The 15,616-nt window shown below is 41.8% G+C and overlaps 1 protein-coding gene across 1 annotated transcript in view; it reads right to left on the bottom strand.

Moving 5' to 3' along the window:
• The window catches only part of ACAT2 (acetyl-CoA acetyltransferase 2), a 249,170-nt gene that overhangs the window by 128,698 nt on the left and 104,856 nt on the right, over positions 1-15,616 (bottom strand). Inside the window, exons 4-5 of the mRNA XM_078648977.1 lie at positions 6,928-7,045; positions 2,882-3,025 (exon numbers count right to left, since the gene is read on the bottom strand). Coding sequence (XP_078505103.1) covers positions 2,882-3,025; positions 6,928-7,045 — 262 coding nt within the window. The remainder of the gene's footprint in view (positions 1-2,881; positions 3,026-6,927; positions 7,046-15,616) is intronic.

Here is a 15,616-nt window from a genome sequence, read left to right as displayed (position 1 = left end):
AAGAGTAGAAAAGGAGGGACTATGGAGGGTCAACTTAAGAAATTAGCCAAAGGAAAAAAAAAAGCATTCCAAAAGATAGTTAAAAGGAGCCAATTAAAAACATGGGCGGAGCTTAAAACCCATATTTTGAATACAGCAGGTCTCGAAGAGACAGCGCAAACGCTGCCTAGGCAAGACCTAAAAAGGCTTAAGGTCAATAACGAGTAAGACCTTCCTAATACTGTAGCTACCCTCAGCCAAGAACACTAAAACCATGAATAAAAAGCATTCACATCCAGGGCACCCAAATGGTGAAATTATTCTGGATTATAACAGGGTCAAACTGAAAATCCTGGCATTCAGAATGAATCTATAACCTTTCGTTTTCAAACTACATCTCATGTTGATTATCCATTCCCCTTTTTCCATACATCTCCCATTACATCATATGTCTGTTGTTCCTCAGATGATACCAACTGTTAATCTGTACCTATTATTATTTTAGCTAGTGTAAAGCGCCCCTCAGGCTAGGTCTGTGATTTATTTTATTTGTAGAATTTATATAGCAATATCTTGACACTGTATTGACAAAGGGAAGCACAAATGTAAATACCAAGTTTAACGTGAGACAAGTTAAATGTACAGACCACTCCCCAATCCAAGTTTGTACAACTGGGCCAGTATGAAGCCCAGGAAGAGTGATTATAATTCCAGCAGCCTCAGAAAGCCGTCTTAAAGCATCTGTGTGCTGGGCCCGGCCACTTAAAAATTCATAAGCCGAACACATTAATTACAATTTCATGAAAAGTAATGAGGTCAAACTGAACTCATAAAGGCAAGCGGACCTGAAAGACACATATATATATATATATATATATTAGTATTTGACCTCTGTACTTCATGTCCATACTTTTGCAATATGAGACCAACAACAGGAATCTTATTGGTGTCTTTTGGCACATACCACCATACCTTTTTGTACCCAGAGGGGGAGGGGGGTGTTATCAATTAATTCTGTAGGTGTTTGGTTAAGCAGTAGGTTTCTTTAACGTTTAGTTCAGAAGTGGCTTGTTTAGGTTTGTGAGAAAGAAAAGTGGAGATCGAGCTTGAAAGATCTTTATAATTAATTATATCTAAAGGCAGGTGCTGTGAAGGAAAGTAATGGAAGAATGGAAGGTGCACTCGTGGAAAGTAGAAGCATAAACAATGAGTCCAAAAAAGGTGCTTCTTTTTATCCAGGTAATCTTTCAAAACCGGCACACAGCCAACGCGTTTCGTTCCCAGTTGTGCCAAAAGGGAACGTCGTCACGGCTCTTGGGTGGTTAACCAACAGGCGTTGAGAGAAAGTGAAAACAGCACGAGCAGCAAAGTCCCAATGTATTGATCAACGCAAAAAGGTGGCAAAATATACGAAGAGCGGCATCCTGTCCCAAAGAAGGGGGGGGGGGGTCGATGGAAAGGAAGATATTTCTCATGTATGGTCAACCTCACGAAGATAATGGGAGGTGGCCAGTGTGGTGGAGTCCTGTGGAGACACAATTAGCAGAAGCGAGATATAAATAACTATCTTCAAGAGGAATGGTGATCCCCAGCATGCTAACCGGCAGGATGCTGTCAGGAATGTTTCACTTTCCTTTATTTTGTGTAGCAGTTTGTTCATTGCTCAGCTACAGTTGAGTGTGTTTTATGTATCTATCACAACCCAGGCTGGTAATCATGATGCACTATTGAGTGCAGGAGGAAGTGATATATGCATACACATGCTTGTTATGACGCAATGGTTCTAGGTCATATGGTGGTAAACAGTGTGACAGAGCTGTTGATTTAATAATAACAAAATGATACAGGTTAAGGAAGCTACAAAGATATCAGAAATGTCAAAGTGCTCAGAAACTGGGATGTAGCAAGGGGTGTGGCCAGGCAATGCAACAGTGAGGTATGCTTGGCTCTTCCTGCCAATTAGTTCCAACAGAGTAGGGAGGCCACGGCACTGAATGAATCAATCAGTACATAAGCATTTCAGAGACAGGTGATAGTCGTCTCTGAAAGGCGTGTAGAGTTTTAATGTACGACACCTCGACACCTATTGTCTTTGCTGTTTCTCGTTTTTTACACGGTATGTGGCGACGAAGGAAAGGCTTTGTTTAAAGTTATTGTAAATATACCTGGATTAATTCTTTTTAAAAAATGATCTTATCTAGATTGCCAATCGATAACTGTTTGTTTAATTAACTTTTTATGTGTAATATTAGTCGTTTATATTTATTGTTTTAACTACTGTGCCTTGTATGTATTTTATCTGCACTTTCATGGTCTTTGACCGAAATAAAGTCATCATTGATTGAAATCAAATCAAAAAAGGTTGATGTGCTCTAAACTCTAGTCCTAGGGACATAGGGCCACCAGGACGAAAAAGTGATGCCTCAATCACCTAACAACCCAGAAGGTGCATAGCTGGTGGTCAGGAATGCACATGTTGCAAACACAATGTTTGCAGCGTAAAGGCCCATCCTCAATGGAATGTGCTGTAGCAAAGGGCCAAACATGGCTTATTAGTGTCCCTATTCTGGACTCCTTCATTTCCGGCAATATCAGATAACTCAATTTACCATTAAATTCCGAGGCCACTACAACACTAAGACTGTCTGTCTGATGAAACGCATTATTATCACATCCACAGGTTGTTGCGAAAGTTAAACAGCATCTGGAGCTCCCTTGTCACCCCTGGGTAAATTCACACTTCCGGAGAATCATTCCAGGGGATGCGCTGCAGGTGATCTACAGGCTCAATCACACACAAAAAAATACTAAACTAATAAAGTAAAAAACTATTTTGGTATTAGAGCGGTTAACAGCAGCTACAAGCGTCTGCCAAGTTAGTCATGTTCTCTTGCAGGCATACCTTTTCTTGAAGGAACGGTAACAGGCACAATTTCTTTATCAAAGTATCCAGACATCTGTGCTTCTTCGGCTCTATGCTGAGACTTCACAGAGTATTTGTCTTGGTCCTCTCTGCTAATCTTCCACTGTTTGGCTACATTCTCCGCTACACAAAAAAAACCGCACAAATGATTACAAACTCAAGACAAATCTGTACATACAATTGTGACTGAGCTGTGAAATGCAATTTGACAAGGAAATCAAACGTTATGTGACATTACATTCTCAAATACTATTCCAAGAAAGCGGATTATGTTCTATTTGTTCTATGACAAACTATGGGAAAGGCGAACACAGAGGAAAAGATTGACCTCATTAAATCAAGTCAAATATACATTTGAAAGAAAAACTGGGTAAAATCATGGAAAATAAAGAAACGTATTCAGAATTCATGAATATACACCAGCATCAAGACTTTCACTTGAGCCACTACCTAATTTAAAAAAAACAAAAAAAACTGAGGGACACGTGGCCTGGCAGCTGGGAAGATGAGTGTTCTCTCTGAACTCAGCACGATTCTAGCTCTCTTTCAGCTTTCTATCTCCCTGGGGGCTGAGTTTCAGTCCTGGGGTGTCAAACTCTACAAGGGGCTACAGTGAGGCAGCTGGTGATGGCGACAGTGAGCAAAGTGGCTTTGGCAAGTGGAGAAGGTAAGTGTAATGTCGGATCAAAGAGCGACGAGACGGAAAGAAAGGTAAGAGCATTTAATGAGTACACCCCATCCAACGGCGATGACGCAACTGCCAAACCTCAGAACCCTTACACGCAAGAGATCTCCGAAGGTTCTGACAGTGACCTCATTAGCAAATGAGGTGCTACGCCACACTTCTCTCTTTCATAGAATAAAGTACATAACTGAACATAAATAACAAAGTATGAGGAAACAGAAGAAAAATGACAAACAGCTAGGTTAAAATGAGAAACAAATCACACTACAAAATCTTTAAGGTAAGCATGTTTCCTGATTACTTTAACACTTCGCCTGTGCACTGGTGGAGCACTTCTAGGAGAACTATGCAAACCTGAATTACAAACTCAACTTACAACTGGAGGTGATCTCAACATTGGGTAGGACATTCGGATTAGATATTCTACGAGTAATAGAAACTCTGCTCTTGTTCCATATGCGACCATCATGTGTCTTAATAGCATTCTTAAAACATTTGATCACTTGTAGCTCCTTGGTGAACTTAGACCCTTTGGGAGCTTTGATTTTGATAAAATCACCCACACCAACCTCAACGTCTCTCACACACTTATGAGAATCAAAGTCCTCCTTTCTTTTCCCTTGAATGGCAATCTCTTTCTCTCTCTATACAAACCAGGAGATTTGTCCACACAACCTTAGCTCCACTTCATCCGCCCAGGACACACAAGTGTAGACGGAGACCTACCGTTGAACAATTCAAAAGGAGTCTTCCCAGTAGAGCCATGAGGTGAGAACCTATACCCCTGAAGTCTATTGGACAATTCTTTTTTCCAATCTAAACCATTCACTCTTGCCAACTGGATGCCTTCCTTTAAGGTTTTGATAACTCTTTCAATGGCACCATTTGTCTCAGGATGGTAAAGTGTTGCTTATTTGTGAACGATACCACACTTCTGCAGGAATGATTCAGTCTCATGAGAACATAATTGTACGCCATTGTCTGTAAGCAGGAACCAGGGAAAACTCTTTTTAACACTCCCTCCAGAAACCTGATAACTGCCGAAGAAGAAATATCCTGCACACAAGACACTTCAACCCACCTAGAATATAGATCCAAGAGTACAATGACATAAGTAAGCACCCCCGCCGGTCCCTTCATCTCCCTCTCCAGTTTCAAATCAATTCCATGCATGACAGCAGTCTGGGAGGTCCACAGGAGACCCAGTCAGCAGCAGCCTCTCAGAGACAGGTGCTTCCTGATCACGCATCTTAGCTGCAAAAACTGGGACAGGTGAATGCCGCCCAGGACACAAAGTGAGCTGGAAGCTTTAAAGACGACAGAGGTGATGTTCACTCATGCCAGCAGATGTGGGAAAAGGAAACAGTCATATCTAGTTAAGGGGATCCACCAAGCAATAAAGGATGGCAGAGATCAGTAGTTCTGCTTGGCCTGTCACAGCCGCTCCCTTTTCCCAATTCTCTGGGGTTGTGCCAGGAAGGCGAGGGGAGTCTCTTTGTCACAACCCAGACTGAGGATCTTGACTCGGTTTGGATATTGGTAGAATTGATCAACACATGTATTCTGTGGACCAGCACCAAGAATAAAGTGTTGGTGGAAGGACAGGGCTGCTGTGTAATATGAAGTCCCTCAGAATACAACAGTAAAGTGGACGAGACATCGCTACAACACAAAGCGATTGACAGGAAGCTCAATGCACTGCTGATTGAGGCCAGGAAGGTTCAGGTTTAGCCTTAGAAGCTAGCAGAACGGTGCTCCTACCTCCCCCCCCACCCTCGTTGGACAGAAGGAGGAATTATGTGAGCTCTTATATACAAAGAGCACTGCCATATACCCAGCAAACTGGTGTATGAGATCTCCTATGCATGCGAGGGCCTTGGATAGGAACAGGTTTTGTTGCACAGCAAAAAGCAAATAATCCCCCCACGACCGTCCCCATGGTAGGGGAGAATAAGTGACCAAATTGTTGGTAAGCTGCTACTTAATTAATGGGCATCAGTGAACACAGAAGAAATCCAAGAATGGGAATGGAAAGGACTATCCCAGAAAGATGAACAGTGAGGTACAATACCCTATCAGTTCCCAAAAGTGATGCTTCAGTGACTACAGGGGTAAGACGGAAACAGGCACCTATTTAAGTTCAGTTATTTTCACACCACTAAACACAGGAAACTGAAAGGGAGGTCGGGATAAGTGCGAAAGGCCTATTCAGTGGGAATACTGTGCTCTTGGCTACACTGGTAGTCCTCAACTAAAATGCAGATCACTTTCACACGTAGGTATACAGGACCTTATTTTGACCACAAAATAGATAAAAAAGGAAACAGGTAAGGAAGTAACCACTGCAATTAAGACAAAGGAGACCTTTATTTTGGAGAAGCAAGTTAGACACTGGGACTTCCAACACTGCACAGTGAGATCCATGGTGCATAATGACTTCAAATAGGAAACAAAGCCATTGTGTCCATTATTCACATCTTTATTTAACACCCCTTTGGCGGCAGGGTTTATAAAAAATAAAAAATGAGAAGGGATCACTGCCCATGCTGTTCATACTTTTCTGTAATTGGACAATTTTGACAATACTATGCTGCTAATTTCAAATGCAAACAATACTTTTAATTAAGTGAAATCAAAATATGTTTGCCAAGGCTTCAGTTACAAGGTTAACTGGTCTATGTGGCACATCATAAAAATCTATTTGCATAACTTTGTACAAAGATTGTCATTTCTCATGGGGAAAAGTAGCAAGGGCCCGGGTGATTAAATGTTAGTTATGATGGAACTGAACTCAGACTGCAAAACATAGCGGCATCGGCTGCGGCATATCTAATAATATTCAAACAATAGTCATATGCTCACTGTGCCATAGGGCTAAAGCTACACCTGACTGAGAAAGCCCAACTAGGCCAAAATCAATCTGGGGTTGCTTGTGTTCCTTTCTAGATTGGACTGAGCTGGCGGTGCAGGGTAGACTGGTCCTACTGGAGCAGGATCAAAACTGATTTGGATTAGGACTAGTCGGAATCTGGAGCGGCGCACCTGGCAAAAGGAAGATGGGCTGGAATGTGACCCGAGTAATTACAAGTGGCAGAGATTAATTCAAGCATTCAGCTGAACTTTTTTTTTACATTTAATATCTGTTATTATCCATCAAATATTTCTTAAAAAGATAAATACTAACATCTCAGCTAGATCACTTAATACCTTTGGACACAGTTAGACCCTCGCATGTTGATTAGTATGTTCCCTTCCCATTTCTAAGTACAGTCCCTACTGCTGATTCCCACATATGTTTCCTAAGTTTCTTGACAGCAGCTGTAAAAAGCTCATCAATTACCTGTAATTCCCATGTGGTACTTAAAGAAAGCATCATTGAGACCGTCAATAAGTATACTGTCCTGCAGAGGCGCATCTCCCATTTTCACCCCAGCTCGCATTTGCAGTAAATGAGGTGACTGCAATAAAGAAGAGGAAACATCTTTTAACACAGGAGCAGCATATGTAACCGTGTAACTCTAAATCTCCTTAAAATGTGATCCTGCCTACAGAAAATGACTGTTCCCATTGGGTGCAGGGTCAAGACTGATTTACATATGGCTGAATCAAACTGGAACGGCATGGTAAGTTAAAAAAAAACGATGGATTTAGGCCCAGATCTCTGTACTCGGGTAATGTATGACATTGTTCTGCATTCTGTCCATCAATTGTTCTTTTTGCCTTTGTCACCCTGAGTGGGATGGGTATGTCCAGACCTGAGTCCCATGCTCTCCATGCCACTTGAGTCAAGCTATCCTGACTGATGAGGGCTGAGAGCCTGAAACCAGTCCTAGGATGCTTGTTTCCAGTCCAGAAAGGACCTGGCCTGGCAGTTCGGCTAGACTGTTCCCATTGGGTGCAGGGTCAAGACTGATTTGCATATGGCTGGGTCCAAACTCGAAAGGCATGGGGAACAAAAAAACGATAGATTTAGGCCCAGATCTCTGTACTGGGGTGAATGTATGACATTCTGCATTCTGTCCATCAATTGTTCTTTTTGCATACAGAACATGAATAGGCATGATCTTATTTTATATATATATATATATTGCTTTTTTCTCATGTCAACATTTTCCTTAAAATTGGCCTATCGATCCTCAAAGTATTACATCTACAACATGTAGCCTTGTAGGTCAAATCATGGAAAAAATTCAGGAGGTAAGCAGGACAGAAGAAACTGACCTTCAATGTGAATTTCATATTTCATGAGTAGGACATTGTCTGTTAACTGACATCATAGGAGGCACACATAATTAATCTAGCTGCAGCATGCAAATGAGTGGGACAATCAACTGCATTTTCCAGAGGAGGCTTCAGGAACAGGTTAGTCTACTTCTCAGTTTCAAGACAATCTATTTTATGTTTACATTCCAGAATAGTGATGGGCAGGACCTGTCCTGGGGTAACTTTATCCACCCTTCAAGTTGCCAAGCATTAGATTATGCCACAAACAACAGTTTTGAGGAAGTTTTTCAGTACAGTAACTACAGCAAATTACAAATATCATTACAAATGCCTTAATGCGGACACACAAACACCTTAAAACTTGAATGAGGTCCTGATGCAAGTTATTAGTCAGCTCCTGAATAGAAGGAGACCCGATACGATCTGGCATAGAACTGTTGTGTCAAAATAAAACTTTAAATAATATACATGTAAGAATAATTCAGGATGGCTATGGCAATGGAGTGGCTTACCACTTGCAAGGACAAGTGAGGAACTAATTACATCAGAGACGAAGAATTCCTTTCAATTCAAGTTTTGTATTGTTTGCGCCTTTTACAACCAGGAACCACACAAGGAATGTGAAAACAGCGCAGGATATTTTTTTTCATCTTGAAATGTGTTAATAATGAATATAATACAATCATATACCCTTGTGAACTTGGCACAAAATTCAAATTCAGTTATCCACCTATAAAAGAACAAACTGTATATGTAAATAAATATATATATCAAAACGCATCTGGGGCGAACACTTGTCTGTTTCACTTGTGGTGATATAAATAAATAAGATAGGTGAAACCTTTGTTTGAGCCTGTGTGAAGATTGGTGTGGTCCGTTTGCAGGAGGGGGGACAGGACTGTGGAGATATATATATCTATCTATCTATCTATCTATATCTATATTCACTGAAAAAACCATAGGTTATAGACCATATATAGTTAGGAATTAGCATTTAAAAAACCTTATTTTACTCACACAAAACCATTGAAATTCCATATATAGTTAGTTGCACTAACTATATATCGCGCACCCGCAATCCACTGCTGATCATGTCACATATTACATCATTCATGACATGGTCAGTGACATCACTGATGACATCACTGATGACATCTCAAATGACATCACTGATGACATCACTGATGACAACATCCAGTGACTGTACTTTTCTGTAAAGTTAAAATATGTCTTGAGTGGATGTATAAGTGTCTGGATGAAGGATTTAGTAGGTGCATGACTGACTGTATGAGTGAGTGATTAAATGTGTCTCACTGAATGCATGGGTTAGTGACTAAACTGTCTTAATTTGTGCATCATTATGTCTGTTGTTCTGTAAACTGCTGCATGTGTTGATCATTAGCTATACGAGAGGCTATATGTGTTATTAATTGGTTGCCCAAGTATTTCTATGGGAGATTGAGTTTGTGTGGGGGTGGCTGGAAGGTGTGTGACTCTATGCATAGATGTGTGAGCAGTTTATTCACTAGGTGTATGAGTTCAAGAGTGCATGTGGAAACAGCTACATGGGCAGTTGACTGTGTGCATGAGTGTATTGATGAGTGAATGGATATCTCAATGCTACATGTCATAGTAAGTACATATGTAAAACACAGTACATGTGAGAGTTGGCATATATAAATAACTGTGCATGAGAGCCACTGAATGAGTGAGTGGTTGTATCGATCATTGTGAACTTGTATCAGGGATTGTATAAGAGAGTAAATATGTGTTAGTATATGTTTCAATAAGTAAGGTGTGTTTAACTGTATAGTTGAAGAAATGGAGGTGAGATTGTTTCTTTGCATGACTGACTGGGTGTGTGAGTAACTCCATGGATAAGTGGCAGTGTGTGAGTGTCTGTTTACACTGAGTGTATCTAAGGTTATATTAGAGTCTGAAGAGGTTTATCGTATTAGCACAAGAATGATGTCAAATGAGATGTCATCAGTGATGTCATTTGAGATGTCATCAGTGATGTCATCAGTGATGTCACTGACCATGTCATGAATGATGTAATATGTGACATGATCAGCAGTGGATTGCGGGTGCGCGATATATAGTTAGTGCAACTAACTATATATGGAATTTCAATGGTTTTGTGTGAGTAAAATAAGGTTTTTTAAATGCTAATTCCTAACTATATATGGTCTATAACCTATGGTTTTTTCAGTGAATTTTCAAGGTTTTGTAAATGCTAATTCCTAACTATATATGGTCTATAACCTATGGTTTTTTCAGTGAATTTCAATGGTTTTTTAATAGCAAATATCATAAGCTGTCGAATGTCAAGTACGTGGTAAGTAAAAACATTTTTGTGTTTATGCACACTGATCTGCTTTGAATGCTGCCCCCCACCCCTCATTTCTATTAGGAGTACTCTCTCTTTGCAGATAGTGAAGGGTAGTTAACGCAGCCCTTTGCCCCCTTTGTAATACGTCGTGCCTGCTTCTCTCTCCATTTGATTGATTGTTCTCTTTGGTTCATTCTCTATTTACAAACAAGCACAGAGTCGCAATACTCTGTTTAGTCTTTGCAGATAGCGAAAAATCGTGTAAAAAAACAAAAGGAATCGAGCAAAATCAGTAGGCCACTAATGGGATCTCTTTTTGACCTCGCTAAAATAGAAACATTAGGAACAACCTGTTGAAAATAGCAATGCGTATGTACATAAGCGGCGTTCATTTGTGTTCACAGTACCCCTTGTTGATTTTTTCAATCGAGCATTGAATGGTTCGAAGTTAATTCTCTTAAGGATCTTCTCTACCTGCAAACGAGGAAGAATAGGAATATTCTCTCTCCCTTTGCAGATAGTGAAGGGTAGGTAACGCAAGCCTTTAACACGTCGTACCTATTTCATTCCTCATTGATTGATTGATTGTCCGAACATTGACTGTTTGGGAATTAGTTCTTTTTGGAGGTATTCCCTGTTTGCTAATAAACGTAGGAAAATCTTTGCAAGTAGTGAAAGGGTACGTAATGCGGACCTTTCTCCCCCGTTGTAATCTGTCATGCCTATCTACTCCCCACTGATTGATGCACCTTTTTCACCCGGACCATTTACTAGAGATACGTCATCTGGCCCGACCAGAGAGCACCCCTAGTGAAAAGGACATATGCAATAATAACGAAGTGATCACTGTATCCTGTTAACAGAAACTTTACCATGAAACAACCTGGAAAGAAAAAAATAGGAAAACGAAAATCAGTAGGCCACTGATGAACATGAACTTTTATTAAACAACAAACAAAGAAACGATAACATAACGTAATGATAAAACCTATTAATGTCCTAGAAACAAGAAAACGTTAAAATATGCCAGTGGTGAGAGACCAGAAAAACAGTCCGAGAAACCAAATCCGAGAAACCAAATCACCCCTCGCTGTCCCAACTCATGCACTCTGAAAGTTCAAAGTTTTGAGGAGTGCTTGTAACATTGTCTGAAGCCTATTTGCAATTGCTTCATCTTCACTATTCTTAAAGTAAGTGGGGGCTGTTGTGATGCGGTGCCACCCTGAACCGCTTGACGGAGGCCCCCGAGGGACGGTGTCATGTCGCGGACTCGGAGGGGGCGCTTGGCTCCGGCCCCCTCCCCAAGTCGTGTTGCCCTGGTGTGGCCTGAGATCGCCCCCGACATAGGTGGCCGGCTCCCGGGGTCAAGCGGAACTTTTTTCCTTTTGGTGACTCTTCCATTCTTCACCTTGTCCCACAATCCGTTTCACCTAAAGACACGCTGTAGTGGGGCACCCCTTTTCCGTTTCATTTGCCATTCAGCCCGCTTTTGCTACACTGTGCCTCTTCCGCTATTCAGCTGTTTACCGCCCGCTCTTTCGACTACAGCGTCTCGCTCACCATGTACTTGAGTTGCTCCCGCTCTTGCGGTGCAGTGATAGGCGGCTGCCACAGGACTCTCAAAATGGCGGCCATCTCTTCAGATTTGGGCGTGGTCCACTAAATGGGCCTGCGACACCTTGGAACTCGGACGCTTGTCTGCTAGAGCTTGGGCTCCATTCTCGAAAGCGTCCCCTCATCCTTGAAGATTCTACAAAAGTCTTGGGGGCCCCCGACTCCCGCAGGCTTCTGGTGGGGAGCGCCTAGCATGATTGCTCGTGGAATGGCCACGACGGAGCTACGAAATGGTGGTGCTCTCATGCTAACGCCAGCTTCAGTCTGAAACATCCAGAAACACTGTAGACTACCAATTCGATCAGTTCCGGTAGCGCTCCAACGTGACCCGGTAGAGAAGAACTTGCCCTCCCCTCTTTGACTGATGGTTCTTGTTGCCTGTCCCTTCTGTTGTCATTTAACAGAACTATTTAGCCTGCTGAAAGGGGTTGTGTGCCGTCCGCTGGTTGGTGGAGACATTTTGACTATATTCTGGACCTGCGTTGTCGCGTAATGCGTCATATGACGCGCCGCGTTAGAAAGTTTAATAAATTATGAAACACAATAAACAATCCTTAAAAAATAAAAAAAAATAAAAAATAATCAACAAAAGCAACAGCTAGGTAATACACATATAATTTTATCTCCGTGAAGCGGAGCGCTGTTACAGATATATATCTTGTTTCTGAACGTTAATTTCTCAAAATGCACCGAAGCACATATATTGAGACCTAGCAAAGGCACATCGGGCTACCAGTCCCTACAATTTTTCCAAGTTTCGTGCAAATCCATTCAGCTGTTCGATCCTACCGAGAGACAAGATGGCGGCCGCTACGGACTGTTTGGAATGTTTACAGACACCGGAGAGCCAATCAGCTTCGCTTCGCAAAGCTCCGTAACGCGAAAAGTACGCGAAGCGGTGCGCTGTTACAGATATATACCTTTTTTTGAACGTTAATTTCTCAAAATCCACTGGAGCACATATATTGAGATCTAGCAAAGGCACATCGGGCTACCAGTCCCTACAATTTTGCCAAGTTTCGTGCAAATCCATTCAGCTGTTCGATTATTATTATTTTTATTTTTTTTTGCCCCGCGGGGCCCTTTTAAAACCTCCACATCAAACCTAGGGGGTGAGCGACAATGTACTATGCCCCCTTATGGTCATTTGCCCCTTCGCTTTGGCCTCCTCTTGTCTCTCGATCCTACCGAGAGACAAGATGGCGGCCGCTACGGACTGTTTGGAATGTTGACAGACGCCGGAGAACCAATCAGCTTCGCTTCACAAAGCTCCGTTGCGCGAAAAGTCCGCGAACCAGAGCGCTAACCGGTCCGCTGTTACAGATATATATCTTTTTTTAAACGTTAATTTCTCAAAATCCACTGGAGCACATATATTGAGACCTACAAAAGGCACATCGGGCTACCAGTCCCTACAATTTTGCCAAGTTTCGTGCAAATCCATTCAGCCGTTCGGGCTAAAAGTGAGGCCAACCGCCCTATGGAAATTAACATGGGAAAAACGCGTTTTGGGACCCCCCTTTTTTCTCGGCCCCCCCTTGACGAACCCCCCCAAAATTTTCAGGGGCTGCTCAGAAACAAAATGTGCCATTTTCCTGAAAATTTCAGCCAATTCCGTCCACAAACGCCAAAGTTATTAGACATAGAATTTTCAAAAAACCCATAGAGAAAAAATCCTAACTATATATACCTACTGGCGACCGCCAGTAGGTAATATATATATATATCCACAAACAAGCAACGCTTCTTCCGGAGTGCTGGGCCCCGAGAAAGGTGGCGTAAATACCATCGAAGCTGTGTATTTCACGTAGTGTAATTAAAACTGCAAATCCTATCATCGGGTTCCTTTGCCTTTTTGCCTGAGAGCGCATGATGAACTTTGTTTCTTTGGATCTATCTATCTATCTATATCTATATCTATATCTATATCTATATCTATATCTATATCTATATCTATATCTATATCTATATCTATATCTATATCTATATCTATATCTATATATATATATATATATATATATATATATATATATATATATATATATATCCTACTGGCGGTTGCCAGTAGGTAGTTATAGTTAGGATTGATTTCCATAGGGAAATCGCAACATTCTATTGGGAATAACTTTGGCGCCGGTTGAGGAATCTGCCTGAATTTTTCAGCAACTTTGCCTCACGGCGCTCCGCTCCTTCTCTGAAAGTTTGGGGGGATTCGTCAAGTGGGGGCCGAGATAAAAGGGGGGTCCCAAAACGTGTTTTCCCCATGTTAATTTCCATAGGGCGGTCGGTCGCACTTTTAGCTCGAACGGCTGAATGGATTTGCACCAAACTTGGCAAAATTGTAGGGACTGGTAGCCCGATGTGCCTTTGCTATGTCTCAAGATATGTGCTCCAGAGGATTTTGAGTAATTGGAGTTTAAAAAAATATATATATCTATAAGCGCGCCCCGGTACGCGTACCGGGGAGAGCACCGGGCGCGCTACGCGACTTGCGCACGAAAAGCTGATTGGCTCTCGGGTGTCTGTAAACATTCGAAACAGTCCGCAGCGGCCGCCATCTTGTGTCTCGGTAGGATCGAGACACAAGAGGTGGCAAAAAACAAAGGGGGAAATGACCAAAAGGGGGCAGGGTACACCCCCCCTGACACCCTAAGTTTGATGTGGGGGCCATAAAAGGGTCCCGCGGGACAAAAAAAAAATTACATTTTTTTTCGATTTTCGCGGGGGGAGCGCCCGGTACGCGCACCGGGGAGCGTACCATGGAGAAAAAAGAATGACAGAGTTTTCAAAAAATGTAGCATTTTTTTATAAATTGGAGGTAGTTCTAAAAAGAACTGTTTTTTTTATTCTTTTGTTGTTTTATATTTTTTTTATTGTTTTTTTGAACATTTTTTACTTTTTTTTACTTTTCTGAACAGTTTTATATTTTTTTTGTATTTTTTAAGGGGAGAAACAAAAAACAGGGAATTCAAAAGGGCTCAACAGAAGCAAAAAAAAAAAAGGCGGAAAAAATTAATGTTTTCTTGGGCACTTGTGGTTATCCCAAGCACGGTTAATAAGTGTGATGCTTTGCTCTCCATAGCATATCGTTTGTCCACAAAAAATACAAACCATTTTAAAATTGGAAAATTTTGGTTGTATGGTGGAGCATATCTCCCTAACTTCCGGTCCCGATGGGGTGGGAACATTAGTTTGGGAGGTGCTGGCAGAAGATTGGACAGGGTTTCTGGCCAGTTCCCTGAGCTCTGCCCTTGCATAGTTATTTGGATGCCTGCGTCGCATATGCCTGATCATCGTGTGGTTGCCAAAGGAGTATTTTTTGTTGGGATTCCCCCTTGACAGCTCCTGATGACATATTAAGCAGGTTGCCTTAGGCGCATTTACTTTTTTCTTGTCCTTGGGGATTGAAAAAAACTGCCAGATGATGTGCTCTTTAGGTTTGTATATAATATTGTCCTCTCGGACGAATCTCCTCTCCTCCTCATCCTCATCTTCCTCCTCTTCTTCATCTCCACCACTGTGAAGTTGTGGTGGTCCTTGTGGTGGTGGTGGTGGTCCAGAAGCTACAGCAGCTGCAGCTAATGTAGCCATTTTCTACTGAAATAACTGCAGGTCTACCTCTCTCAAAGCACAAAAGTAGAATGAGGAAAAAAGGTGGGGTCTTTCATCATTTAGAAAAGAAAACTGTTCTGAACCAATGAAAAGTGTTATTTTTAGGTCACATGACCTGGCCTTACATCATTAGGAAACCGAAAGTAAAATGAACCAATAAAAAGTTTTATTTTCAGGTCACATGACCCGACGCGCTTACGCTACGCGCCCCGGGGCGCGCCCGGGGGCGCGTAGCGTAAGCGCGTCA

This window comes from Lissotriton helveticus, chromosome 6 (assembly GCF_964261635.1).
Source record: "Lissotriton helveticus chromosome 6, aLisHel1.1, whole genome shotgun sequence".
Lineage (NCBI taxonomy): Eukaryota > Metazoa > Chordata > Amphibia > Caudata > Salamandridae > Lissotriton > Lissotriton helveticus.
Note: the sequence above shows the minus strand (reverse complement) of the source record. Positions and strands in the feature narration are given on the sequence as shown.